The 14,105-nt window shown below is 43.0% G+C and overlaps 1 protein-coding gene across 4 annotated transcripts in view; it reads right to left on the minus strand.

Annotated features, from left to right (window-relative positions):
* SLC24A2 (solute carrier family 24 member 2) overlaps positions 1-14,105 on the minus strand; it is a 247,158-nt gene that overhangs the window by 43,509 nt on the left and 189,544 nt on the right. For all 4 annotated transcript variants that reach the window (XM_060300974.1, XM_060300976.1, XM_030840581.2 and 1 more), the window contains 2 exons: positions 10,907-11,005; positions 10,021-10,139 (listed from right to left, as the gene is read on the minus strand). In XM_060300974.1, coding sequence (XP_060156957.1) covers positions 10,021-10,139; positions 10,907-11,005 — 218 coding nt within the window. The remainder of the gene's footprint in view (positions 1-10,020; positions 10,140-10,906; positions 11,006-14,105) is intronic.

Here is a 14,105-nt window from a genome sequence, read left to right on the forward strand (position 1 = left end):
ATTATATTATTTTTAACAAATAGTTAGGAGAAGAATTTCTTCAAAGATATCCAGGAGAGAGAAGTTTAACTAGGTGAGATACTTCCAAGCAATAAAGTTCTATAATTCAATTTTTTTCATGTGAAAGTGGAAACTGCAATAATTGTGTTCCCCATCTATCCATTCATCCAACATTCACTGAGCATTCATGGACAACTGTGATGTCAACAATCTAATTTACTTTCCACTTTGGTAAGAGGAATAAACAGAAGGCCTTTGTAAATATATTCCATAGCACTAAGGAGAAAATGCTCTTTGATTTCAGTAGGTGGGCTGTAAGTAGACTTTCTATCTGAAACAAAGCTTCCAAGCAGACTCATAATATTGTGACACCTTGACTCTGTCTTTTGAGCAGAGCTAAAAACAACACACGAGTTGGAGCTCTCAGAAATGCACAGTCACACTTTAATACAGTGAAAGGCTCTGAAACCAACATGTGTTTGGCAAGTAGAAGGTGCCTTCCAAGAAACATTCCATGGAGTGCTTTACTACAACGGAAATCTATTCAAAAAGGAGACTTTTTAAAAAGAAAATATCCATATGGTCAGCGTATTAGTCTGCTTGGGCTGCCATAACAAAACACCATAGACTGGGTGGCTTGAGCAGTAGGCATTTATTATAGACTCCCACCACAAGTATCAGCTGGTTCAGGGACAGTAAGTGGTTTTCATCTCATCTCCATTTTTTTCCCTAAAGTGGTTGGCCAATTAGTGGGGTCAACATACCAGCAGCCTTCATTTTGTCTATTACAGAGCTAGAACATTGTGCTTGAAATTCAAAATATCGATCCATAAAAATCTCATTACTAGGTTGTGGATCATTTTGTCTTACAGACCCAAAGACCTATACTCAAAACGTCTGAGTGAAAATGAATTTTTGGGACCCCAGGGCTATCGTTCAGGACTTGCCAAACAAGGTGTGTATGAGTCATTTTGAGCGCAAACTCAGAGTTCTGGGATGGGTCAGCTAAGGGCTCTAGGGACAACTTCATTTGCCACTTGCCTTTCCTCTTTTAAAAGGGAATAAAACCAGGAGAGCCAGGAAGAAAAACTGTTAGACACAATGATGGAAGACCAGAGTCTTGTTTGGAAAAATTCAGTTACTCAACTCTAAGATGAATCCTTACCAACTATTATGGACAGAGTGTGTCCCTCCAAAATTCATATGCTGAAGCCCTAACCCTCAGTGTGGGTGTATTTGGAGATGGGGCTTCTAAGGAAGTAATTAAGGTTAAATGACATCATAAGAGTAAGCCCCTGGTCTGATAGGATTAGTGTCCTTGTGAGAACAGACACCAGAGAGCACTCCCCTGCTCCTTTCTCTCTCCACCCACACCCTTTTGTGTAGGAAAGGCTCTGTGAGGACAGAGAGAGAAGACAACCAACTGCAAGCCAGAAGGAGAGCACTTGCCTGAAACTGAATTGGCCGAAACCTTGATCTTAGACTTCCAGCTTCCAGGACTGTAAGCAAATAAATTTCTGTTGTTTAAACTACCTGTGATTTTTTTGTTATGGCAGCCCGAGTGGACTTCTACACACTGTCCCTATGGATATTTATCTTTTAAAAATACCTTAGTTTTGAAACCTTTTGTTTTTTGGCTTTGAAAATAAAGTGTTCACTTGCTCTAATTTATTTTTAAATCACCCTTTCACTCATTCTTTACCTAGTCTTTGAGAAATCTCTTTATTTTTGTTCTCTGAGTTTCTCAATGTCTTTGCCCTTGCATTATTTACCAATATCCTTCATCTCTCAACTCCGTTTTTACCTCTGTGCTTCTATCACTTATCCCTTTCCAAGAGATAAGTCAAGAAGAGGTCAGTCAAAAAGCATCTATTTTTGGAAGGCAGCACCATCTGAGACATCTGTATTGCCTTCTGTGTGGACATCCTGAACCAACAGAGCTAACATTTATGTAGCATACAGATTTTTTAAAAAGTGATTAATCTCTGCCTGTCTAGCAGTAGGAAATAATTCCCCCCCCTTAAAATACCATCTTATGGTTTGTTTTACATATAGATGGAAAAAAATCTAGCATCAAGAACTTAGCATATTAAATACAAAATGATGAGGTTTCACTCAGCAGTGGCAACTTGAAAAAACTTCATCTGCTTCTCCATGACTTTGAATTGAAACCAAGATTTCAAAATATTTTGCTGTGAGTGATGAAGCTGTCTGGACCTAAGTTCTCCAAGAAGCCAAGAAACCATTTTATATTAATGTAAAACGGCTTTTGGAGAGTCTGGTGAAATGCAATTACTTTCCTTCACTTTGCATTTTGCCCAAATAATTCTGAGGTGCAACCTACAGACAAGATGGATTTCTTTCTGTATTGCTATTTTAAACTGGTTTTTGTATAGTTTTCATGGGCTTCGTAAATCCTGCTGATACAAATCGTAAAAGATTCGTCAACATAAAAGCTACATTTCAAAAGCCATTCTCATCATTTTATCATCAACTGGATTACAATTACTCATAGGAACAGTAATATTAATGTTGGTATTTTTTTCAGGGTGTCAATGGAGTTTTTTCTTTTTATTAATAGGCAGCTCTTAATGTATCTTATGTGAATAATTAATAGACTTTCTTCAAACTACTTCAGAAAGCACAATGACAAATGGTGTTATTAACAGTAAGATTCTAAGTGAAGTTATGATTCTCTGTCAATATTCAAATTTAGGCAGAAACCCAAGAGTCAGATCTATCTATTTCATTTTCAAGTGTGGTCAGAAGGCCTCTGAGTGCATTTTAAGCAGTTGGTAAATATTGTACAGGTCATCAGATATAGAAACTAGATCTCAACTTTTCCTTAAAAACATATATGTATAGATTGAAAGGAAAAAATGTTATCTCCTCCAGAAATGGAACCCATGTACTAAGGCCTGGTAGTTACAAAACACTGTAATTTTTGCTTTTTTCTATAGTTTGTATTAGCTTTTCTCAGATACTAATAAGTTTCTTGGCTTGGACCTTGCAAACTCCAGTCTGATGAAGAATCTTTGGATATTCTTTTTCTTTCACAAGAGAAAGGCCTTGCCCTCTCTCCCCAGTACTGCCCTTGTGCTCTGGCTGTGTCAGACACAGAGATCCAGCCCCACTTTCCACTATATTCTACTTTCCTCCATTTCTTGAGTGCCAGAATCCTCTTATTATGCTTCACCAATGTTCCAAGAGATTGAATAATCTCATCAATAGTGGGAAATTCGGTCCTTAGCTGTTTCTAAACTTTCAAAATGGTGGATCTGGCTATTTCACCTTAATCATTTAGAAGAGATACTTGCTCTCTGAATAACAGGAAGATCTGAGGTTCGAAAGGCCTTTATTAAAACTTACTACTGCTAAGAAAGTAAATGTTTACTAACTAAAGGTAATATTTTAGGAAGAAAGACATCATATGGATTCTAGGTCCCATCTGCTTGGATAATCTTGGAAATATTATCAGAGCTAATGTTTTGGACCAATGTTTATTATGAAGTCTTTCTACGGAGCTCTAAATCATCGCTATAACTTTAAATGACAACAATAATCTAAAACAAACTGCTGTCTTGGACAACAAAGCTTTTTTACCACCCTCAGGGATGCACATTTAATAGTAGAGAAATATCTTTGTGTATTTTATTTTATTTTTCTTAAGAGAAATCTAAGCTTACAATCACACCCATCATCTTTCGCTACTCATCCTTCACTTAGTCACATAATACCCAAATATTTTTATCAGCACTATGAGAGCAGATCTTAAAAACCATACTGAGTTTAGGTGAGGACGAATGCTAGACTGGGGAGAAATAAGTCAGGGTTGAAATCCCAAAGGGAGAAAGGAAGGGCTTAATATAGCAAGATGATATTTAAGTTGTAAAGTGAGAAAAAAAGAAAAAAGTCTGCATTTTATACATTTTCTATCATCTATCTATCTATCAGTACATGTATGTTTGTGTGAGTATATGTGTGTGCGTGTGTGTGTATATACACACACACACACGCACATACATATTCTTTTTTCTAGGAATGTGTTTATCTTAAATAAGTCTGTTTGCCCACTGGTGCATCTGGGCAACTCTTAACCAAAGCAAAGACAATCTGGATTTCCCTAAGGACAGAGACAAGTCTCAGAGGTGAAATGAAATAAAAGCTGCAACATATAAAAAGCATAATACAAGAAAAAAGTTAGATTTTCAGATTTCAGAATCTAAGAACTTTGCAAGGCATTTCCCCTCCTACCCTTTCACTGTGCGCGTGTATGTAAAGAGTTTGGATGTGTCGTGTCTGGAGGCTGGTGACGCAGCAAGGCAGGCAGCTTCCCTGAGCAAGCCGGCCACGTGCAATCACCTGGCTGTTGTCTAGACTGGCAAAATTAAAATGTAAGAAAATGCTGGGTTCTGAGTGGGAGAGAATATATCTTAGAATTGTTTTTCAAACCTGGATAAATTTCCAACATTGAAAATTCAGAAGGTTGGTAAATTCTCACTGACAGCTCAAATCAGTTCTGTTAGAATTGACAGCATTTTGTTAGCAGGTATTGGGAGAAGATAATTAGCACTAAGCTGTTCGAAAAGTCAAATTATTTCTTGGTTCCACAAAATATACAAATGAAGCAGAAAACCTCCTGCATAGGGGCTTCCTTGGTAAGAGAATATTTTAAAATGCTCTTCATTGCCAGTGCAAAGTCTGGACAGAAGGAAGGTCTCAGAGCTGAGGTGTCAGTGTAAAATTAGTTCATTGGTAAAGAGGGTTTTGAAAACAGCAGGTTAATTACACGAGACAGGTTAAACTCTCAGGAGAGTATCAGCAGTGAGTGTGTGGTGTGTGGGGCTCATCATTTCCATTAATAAAGTCGAGATGCACACCTCATTCCTCCTGGAGCCTGATAAAAATACAACTGGGAAAGAAAGAAAACCAACACAATAAAAAGGCATTGAATTCTTTCTGTGAAGTTGTGCTTTGGGTGGCCTGAGTGCCCTGATTTCACACCTTTTTTTCTGACTCTGGAATCACAGCCTTAATTTACTGTGTTACCCAGTTTTTCCAGCCTTGAAACTCAAGCATCACCCACAACTGCTTTTTCTTGTTCATGCTCTGTGACCAATTTATTACCAAAGGGTCTCAATTCTGCCTCAGTGGCCCCAGCCACTGTCACCCCTGCCACAGCCAATACTTGGTCTGAGGCCTTGTCATCTGGGCTACCTAACAGCCATTTTTAAACAGTTTTACTAAGTACTGCTAATAATAGCAAACACCTATGCAGTGCTTACCATGTGCCAAGAACTGTTATACGAGCTTTTGAGTCTCACAATAATGCTATGAAATAGGTTACTATTCCTGTTTCAGAGAGAAGGAAGATGAGAACAGAGAGGTTAAGTAACTTGTCCAAAGTCACACAGCTGGTAAGTGGCAGATCTGGGATTTGAACTCTGTCTTCAATTTGTGGTCTGTCTTCAGAGACTCTACTATTAAAGGACTAACGCATACTTCTTCTACTCTTAAAGGACTAATGCATACTGTTTCTGTTTTAATTTAACCGATTATTATTTTTAGTTGTTGCATTTTTTTTGGAATAGGTAAAACAGTTAACTCACTCAAAATTCAAAAGCTACAGGAGGCTACATACTGAAAGACGTGTGCAGAAGGCTACCTCCCACCCTGGTTCCCTACCACAGGCCCCTGTCCTGCAAGTACTCAGCATGACCAGTTTCTTCAATAGCATCCAAAGCAAATGTTTATATGTTATTTTCCTCCTTTTTTTTCTCTTACATAGACAGAGTATATTGGATGTAATTTGGCACATTGCCTTTCCCACTTAACAACATATATTGAAGATCATTCCATATAAGTGCATGAAGAGCTTCCGCATTATTTTTTTCTTTTTTCTTTTTTTTGGAAAGACTGCAGATGGTTGAAATGAGGGGTGGGCAAACTTTTCCTGTGAAGGTCCAGATAGTAAATATTTTAGGCTTTATGGGCTTTACGGTCTCTGTCACATATGCTACTGCTGCCTTGTTTTTTTTTTTAAACCTTCAAGCATATAAAAACATCCTTATCTGATAGGTTGTACAAAAAAAGGCTGCAGGCCGGATTTGGCCACAGATCATAGTTTGCTGATCTTTGAACCGAACAGGCTCTTACCTCTCTGCCCTGCATCCTGTCCTCCCTCACTCTGGCCCCTTCTTGACCATTCAGAAAGAGCTCTCTTCTTATCACATAAATCCAAAGCTGCCACTGCTCCCTTTAAAGCCTCTACGCCTCTCCACTCCCAGCAGGTGGAGGTCCAGACTGCTGAGCGGTGCCTACAATGCCCTTCATGATCCCTGTGCCTCTCTCCTCCCCTCCCCTCCCCGTCTACTGCTCTGGTCCAGGCCACTATCAGCTCTGCCTCAACTCCTGCAGCGACCTCTTTGCCCCACTACTACTACACGATCTCTTGCCACAAATCCACTCTCTACACCCCAGTGCAGTCCCTTGGATCGTTTACAAGTGCAAATCACATCTGGGAACCTCTGATAGCTTGCTGCTGCCCTAGAATGAAGTCAACTTCTGTATCATGGTCCACAAGGCAGGCCAGCTCCACTCGGCCCTCCTGTCAGACCTCACTGCCACCATCATGCCTCCCTCCACTCCCCACTCTCCAGCCACAGTGACTTTTCCGTTCCTCAAACAAGCCGAGCTCATCTCTGCCTCTGTGGGTGCTGTTCCCTTGACTGACCTGTTTTTAAAGTTCAGCCTCCGTTGAAATGACGCTTCCTTAGTGAAGCTTTCCCTCACCTTCCAACCTAAAAGGGCCCCTCCACTGAGTCACCAGGCTTTATTTTCTTCATGGTCCTATGGCTGTCTATAATTATACCTTGGTTTATATTAGCAGGCTCTCTGCTCTGCTAGGATGAGTGGGCATCTCTGGTGCCCAGCACATTGCCTGACACACATTAGATGAACACTGAAAATTTTCTGATTCAACAATGGAAGAATTTCAGCCCAATTTACTTTTCCTAGTGGATTTCTCCCCACTCCTCACCTTATATTTGTCTTCAGTTCCCCTGGCTTTCTCAACCAATCACTACACAGGAATCTCCCTCCTAAGCGAACATGTCATCTCGGTCATCTCCTCCTTCTTTGAGTGACAAACTCCTACTTACCCATCAATACCCAGCTCAAATGTTACCTCTTCTCTTAAGTTTTTACACTTTCCCTTGCCAGGGTCAATTTCTTCCTCTGGAAGTCTCCCAGAGCACTTTGTATAGACCTCCCTGATCACACTGGGCCATAATGATTTCCCTACCATAGATGTTTATTTATTTACTTATCATACCCTGAATACTCTCAAATTTTTTTATATATATATATATATATATATATATATATGTTTCATTTTCAGTTTATCTACAATAAGCATTTTACCTATAGGGAAAGGACACTTTGGATGCTGTTTATATAAGTAGGTATGAACATATAATAATATAAATAACATCATTTAGCTCTGTGCTATATGCTTTACGTATATTATCTCATTTAACTCTCCTAATATCCCTAATGAGGCAGGTACTATGGCTCTCTGTACTTTGCAGATAAGGAAACTAAAGCTCGCTCCTGGTGGATCTGGAATTTACTGCCAGGCTGTCTTGCAGGCAGCTGGTAGCCTGGCTCTTTGAAGGTCTGTGTGCCCTTGAGCTCTCAGTGTAACAGGATGGTGCCCAAATCTGCCCTCTTACCCTGCGTGAGACCCGGGGACACAGCTCTGCTCAGAGAGGGGTCAGTTGGGACTCTGTCACTCCCCTGCAGCAAGGTGCCCCGTGTGGGGGACACAGATGTCCCTCTGCCAGCCAGATGGAGAGGCACGATGATGAGGCTGCCCTCTGCACACCTGTGACTGCGCCATCCCCAAGGGCAGCCAGGTATCCTTGGGGCCTGCTTCCTGCTGCCACATGCTGCTTATCCATGTGGACATAAGCTGCTCTGCCAGCTCACCCTTGAGCTAATACGAAGGGACCGAAGGGCTCTGGGCAGGAGGGTGGGAGCCTAGAAGGCAGAGGAGACAAGGGCAGAAGGAGCTGCCATTTCTCTATCTTTTCCTTTAGCTATTTCCCCCCCTCTGCCCCAGCTTTACTGAGGTATAATTGACAAATAAAAATTCTATCTATTTAAGGTATATAACATGATGATTTGATATACGTATACCTTCTGAAAAGCACAGCAAAGGAAACAACAAATGAAAAGGCAACCTATGGAATGGGAGAAAATATTTGCAAATCATATACCTGATAAGGAGTTAATATCCAAAATATATAAGGAACTCAAACAACTCAATAGCAAACAATGAATAACTTGATGAAAAAATGGGCAAAGGGACTTCCCTGGTGGTCCAGTGGTTAAGAATCTGCCTTCCAATGCAGGGGACACGGGTTGGATCCCTGGTCAGGGGACTAAGATCTCACATGCCGTGGGGCAACTAAGCCCATGCACCGCAACTATTGAGCCCATGCGCCACAACTAGGGAGCCCACGCACCATAACAAAGATCCCTCGTGCCCCTACTAAGATCTGATGCAGCCAAATAAACACATAAACAAATATTTTTTTTAAAAAACGGCAAAGGACCTGAATAGATATTTTTCCAAACAAGATGTACAAATGGCCAACAGGTATATGAAAAGGTGCTTGACATCTTTATCCTTTCCTTTAAACAAAGAAACTTTCCTTGCACCTTTCTTCAGGGAATAAAGGCAACAGGCAACAATGAGCAAGTGTTTGTCTAAGACATACAGACTTCCTCTGTTGCAGAGTGTATCCCAGTGTAAAGGAGAAGAGAGTGCTGGAATGGATTTGCTGTAGTCTGGCTTCATTATCAGCTCATCAGGAAAATTCTGCCTAGAGAAGTGGGTCACAAACTTGAGGGGAATGCTACTCAAAGTGTGGTTCTCGTACCAGCAGCATCAGAATCACCTTGGAGCTCAGGAGAATCGCAGACTCTGGGCCCTACTCCAGACCTGACAAATCAGATCCTGAATTGTAACACGATCCCCCAGGAAATTCCTAAGCACATTAAAGTTTGAGAAACACTGACCCAGGGTGACTGATTGAAATGTGATTTTAGGGCTCTATGCCTTCGAAATTCTGATTCACTTGAGGAGGGTGAGATCCAGAAATCTAACAGGCACCACCTACTTTTTGCTTCTGCCTACTTTTTTGAGCAACTGTGGTCTGGAGGCAGTGCTGCTTGGTGGAAATAGTACAGACACTATATTTAGACAGTCTTGAGATCAAATCTCATTTCTAATAGCTACAAACTAAGTAATCCCGAATAACTACTTCATCCTGTTAAGCTTTGGCTTCCTCAGCTATAAAATGGAGATATTAAACGTCTATACCTTCAGCTGGATGGTTTAAAGCACCTAGCACCAAAGTCGTGGCACACTGTATGTATAAATGTTAAATATTATAGCCATTAGATCAAACTATCTAATGGTTGCAACACTGAATGGTGGACTGGGCCAGAGTACTGATTAATTTCAACTGCAGGGACAGGGAAGGCCAAAGGGGGCTAACCAAGGTGTGATGGCTGTGGTTTCTCTGTTACTTAATCTTGGCCCTAAAGACAGAGAAAGGATTAGACTGCAGCAGTGATCAAACTTTATCATCTACTAAGAATCACTAGGGAAGGGAGTTAAAAATGCTGATTCCTGGGTGCTGCTTCTCAGAGATTCAGTTTCATCGGGTCTGGGATGTGGGCTAGGGATCTGCATTTTTATCCCCATGAGTCCTCCAATCTCACCCTGAGAAACAGTGGCTTAGAGAATATGTGTACTTATTGGATAAAGGAAGAGCCTGATGCATGTGGTGCCCCGGCTGGTACTGGGAAATATACACGAGGATGGATGACTCCACCTGGTGTCCACCCAGCTGGGAGCTGGGACCTCCAAGGAGAGCGTTAAGTCTGTGCTGCTGGGCTAGAATATTGACACGAACGGCGGTCCGGAAGAGCAATGGAAAAGAGGCGTACCTGGGCTTCCGCAGCTTCAATGCTGTGGGAGAGATTTCCATTTTGTACAGGTTCCGAAGCATCACTGGATGGTGTCATCTCCACTTCTGTGCTGGTGCTGTTTGGGAGCTCGATTTTTTCTGTGACATAAATCAGGCACATACAAAGAAAGCAAATGGAGTCAAGTAGGGGTAAGAGCCATATAGAGAAGAACACCCTATCTTGGGCCAAGGGAGAAGGTAGTGGTCTCTGAGGGGTGATAAGGCCCAGGGTTGAGGTAGTGTCAGATGGCAAGGGATTTCTACCCTTCTCCTCCATGGCTTTTAGTGTACTCAGCCCTCTTCCTCTCTTCACTAGCTCTCTGGCATCCCCTCTGGCCTGATGTCTGAGCTTGAGTACCCTATCAACTCCCGGGGTATGCATTCTCTAGGCAAACTGACCAACTCGCCATTCAAGAACATGAGCATGGACTTTTTTTTTTTTTTTTTTGCAGTACGCGGGCTTCTCACTGCTGTGGCCTCTCTCGCCGCGGAGCACAGGCTCCAGACGCGCAGGCCCAGCAGCCATGGCTCCCAGGCCCAGCCGTTCCGCAGCATATGGGATCTTCCCGGGCCCGGGGCACGAACCCGCGTCCCCTGCACCGGCAGGCGGACTCTCAACCACTGCGCCACCAGGGAAGCCCTCATTTTGCTCTTTTTAAAGTTCCCCTGGGGGTAGGTGATATATTGTGTCTATTCATGCCCTATACCCATGAGGGGGAAGTGGGACTCTTCCTGACACCCAGGAAAGGGCTGAGTTGCGGGGTTCTGTGTCTGCACTGGGTTGGGGTGTCCACACTGGGTCCTGTCTCTCTGCCCCCCTCCATGTACTTCAGGAAAGGCACGGGATGGAAGTCTCCCGGACTCACCCACATGGTTAGCAGCCCCATTCTGCCTCTCGTTCTCATCCACCTGACATTTTTTCTTGGCGATCTTGTGGAGAATTGAAGCCTTTTCTCTGAACCTCCCTGAAGCAAGAGAAAGTAATGGAAAGGAGACAGGTGAGAAGGAAGATAAAGAGAGAGGTTCGTGGCAAATGGCGAAGCGCTGGTGAAGCAGGAACGTGGCTTCCTCAGCTATGGAGCCGGTCAGCGGCACCCACTCCTTTCTGCCCATCCCAAAGGCCCTATGACCTGCAAGAAGGGTACTTTCTTACCTTGTGATTCTTCAGCCCAGTTCTCTGAGAACCTCAAGCTGCCGGATCACAGATGAAAGGTGACCTCTTCCCTCCCTCCCAATTGCTTACAAAAAACGAAAGCACCAATCATCACCAAAACTCCCTCTACAGCTGAGGTCTGAAAAATACCATTGTCAAAGTAATCATTTCAAACAGCTGTTACCACAAAAGTAATGCTTCTAGAGAAACAGAACTGCTCTGGAGGCATAGCCGTGTCTCTGGAATTATATGCTCATCCCAGAATTGGCTTTTGACCATGGAAAGCCAAGTCCAGGGGTCCTTTGATTTGACTTTGGTTTTCAAACATTTATCTTAATTAACACTGCAATTTCTACAGGAGTTGGGATGCATCACAGCTTTTTGAATTAGCTGAGTCAGCTGCAATTAAAGCATCAGGGAGGCAACTGATTCCAGTTGGGGATTTAGGGTAAAGGATGAGCAACTAAGCACAGCAAGTAATGTCTGTTGGTGAAGAGACGCTTAAGGAAAGGTGCTGGAAAAAATACCATTTTCAAAGTAATCATTTTAAACAGCTGTACCACAAAAGTAATGCTTCATTTCTTCTCCATTACTGACATAATTAATGGGTAAATGCATGCAACAAGCACAGAAAAAAGCATGCAAAAGTGTAGAGATTACTTTATGTGAAACATAGCGCATTTTTCTTTCTCTTTTAATCCTTAATTTTTTCCCCCTGGGAACGTTCAAGGTACAAAGGAGCCTCATTTGAAACTGACTGATTATTGCCTAGATTCAGATATGATGAGTCCCTGAAAATATCACAACTCCTACAATTTTCCCACTAGGCATTGGGGGTTGGCTGGGTTCTCTAGCAGCATATTAGCAGAGGAGCTCATCTACTTTTCTAGTTAGACCAAAACCAAACCCAAAATGTTTCTCTTGGAGAGCCTGTCCTCCTAGGATGGGGCATGGCAGGTTGGCATCCGCACCCCACCCCTCCTTGTGAATGGAAATCCTGGGGAGTGGTCAAAGAGGTGACTTGTGTGCCTGGCTGGGGATGACAGAAGCTGTAAACTAGAGTGGGACCAGTTGACTTCAATGGTGAAAATGACGGGGGACAGAGCCCCTTCTGCTTGCAAGCTCCATTAGTCTTAAATCTAGATGCCTGCTACCATAAAGGTAGCCTCCAGCAGGTAAGTACCTTAGTCTAGGTAATGAATGTGCCCTGCTGGGCACACCCTCCAAGGAAGCAGGAAGAGGAACATGACGCAGAGAAAAGTGGGTCAGTATGTGGCTTGGGCTTCATAAGGAATGAGGAGGAAGGACTAGTGATGGGCATGATGTCCATCCTTGAGGGATGCTGAAGGTCAGCATCAGGTTCCCCACGCTGGAAGGTAATTTGAATTTCTATTTAATCTCCAAGGAAAACTCGGGGAAGAAAAGAGGAAAGGAAAGAAGTCTGGGGACTAGGAGAAGGAGGAGGTAAAAGGGAAGAAGGAAAAAAAAAAGAAAAGAAAAAGGAGAGAAAAAGAAGGAATTCAAGAAGGAGGAAACAGGCAGGGAGCTGGGGTTGTCTGGAGGTTGCCAGGGAGCATGGATGCAAGACACGTTCCTGGCTGCCAAATCTAGTCTTATTTGGGGAGTAGATAGCTGGATAATGAAGAGTGATTCTCAGCAATTGGCAGCCTGAAGCATAAAGAGGGGTACTTCTTGTGGAAGACAACCCTAAGAAGTCCTCAAATCATCTGCTGGAAAGGCAAGAAGAGGAAAAGGGAGGTTCTAAAACTTTATAGAAGGTGATGATCCTAGTAATAATGCCACTCTGTGGATTGGGGGTCTGTCTTTGAACTTAGAACGTTCTGCAGCTCTATGATCAACAATTGCTATTTAAAAATTATATGTAAAATAATAATAAAGCAAGAGAGCATTCAGAAGAGGAAACAAACAAGCCTGGGGAAATAAAACGTGAAGTAATCCAATCCAAGTCATGCCCGAAAGTCATGAAACATGGCAGAGAAAAATATTTGATAGAAACCAGTTAATCACATGTTGTGTGTGATTCCAAGGATCCTTTCAGAGCTCAGATGAATGCCAGAGAGAAATGATAACAAAAGGGGCCCCAAAGCGTGGAAGGGTTTGGCCACTCCCTCTGCCAGGAAACACCTTTCATAACAGTGTTGGCCACTGTCACTCGTGGTCTGGTTTCCCCAAATTCTCTAGAGGAGGAGTGCGAGGACAGGGTAGGGAAATGATTCTAGAATTGGGATTTCATAGGTTCTCAAACATTTTCACAGACCAGCAAGGGTTTTCTAGGCTGTATGTCACTCATTTTCCCACTGCAGGAGCACCTCAGATTTTCTGTGCTATGGAAAAATGGGAGGGATAGACCTTACTTGTTTTCTCTTGGGGTTCAGCCCTTGGGCAGCAAGGCAAAGCTGCAGAGGCTGCCTGGGGAGCAGCTCTTGTCCACCCCACCCCTTCAACTTCTTTAATACAACTTCTGCCCCAATTTGCAGGACCTGGCAGCCCTTCTGCCTTGTGAGTGCTGACAATGGCGGCTCCAAGGCCTAAAAGGATTTTCAGAGATTAGTTTCTAGAAAAGCAGCACACAGAAAAGGTGAAGGCCCACCTTTCGAATTTAGCACACAGGGGAGTTCCTTGAGGTGGTGGGGCAGAGCCTCGCCAGCAAGGCATCCTCATCCCAGTTCAGTGGACACCCCTGGAATCACCACAGGGCACCTTTTGAGAAAAGCTGGGAGGATCATGCTGACAGGACAAGAGTGAGCACAGAACATGTGATTCTCAAAGGGACCCTCTGGGTTTGGGGGTAGGAAGACCTGGCACCTCGAGGACCTGTTCAGCCTAAAGCCACAAGCTGGGAGAACACCTCGCAGGATGCATGTGTGTTGAGGGCAGCAGCACAGTATTGT

The sequence above is a fragment of the Globicephala melas genome, chromosome 6, assembly GCF_963455315.2.
Source record: "Globicephala melas chromosome 6, mGloMel1.2, whole genome shotgun sequence".
In the NCBI taxonomy this organism is placed as follows: domain Eukaryota; kingdom Metazoa; phylum Chordata; class Mammalia; order Artiodactyla; family Delphinidae; genus Globicephala; species Globicephala melas.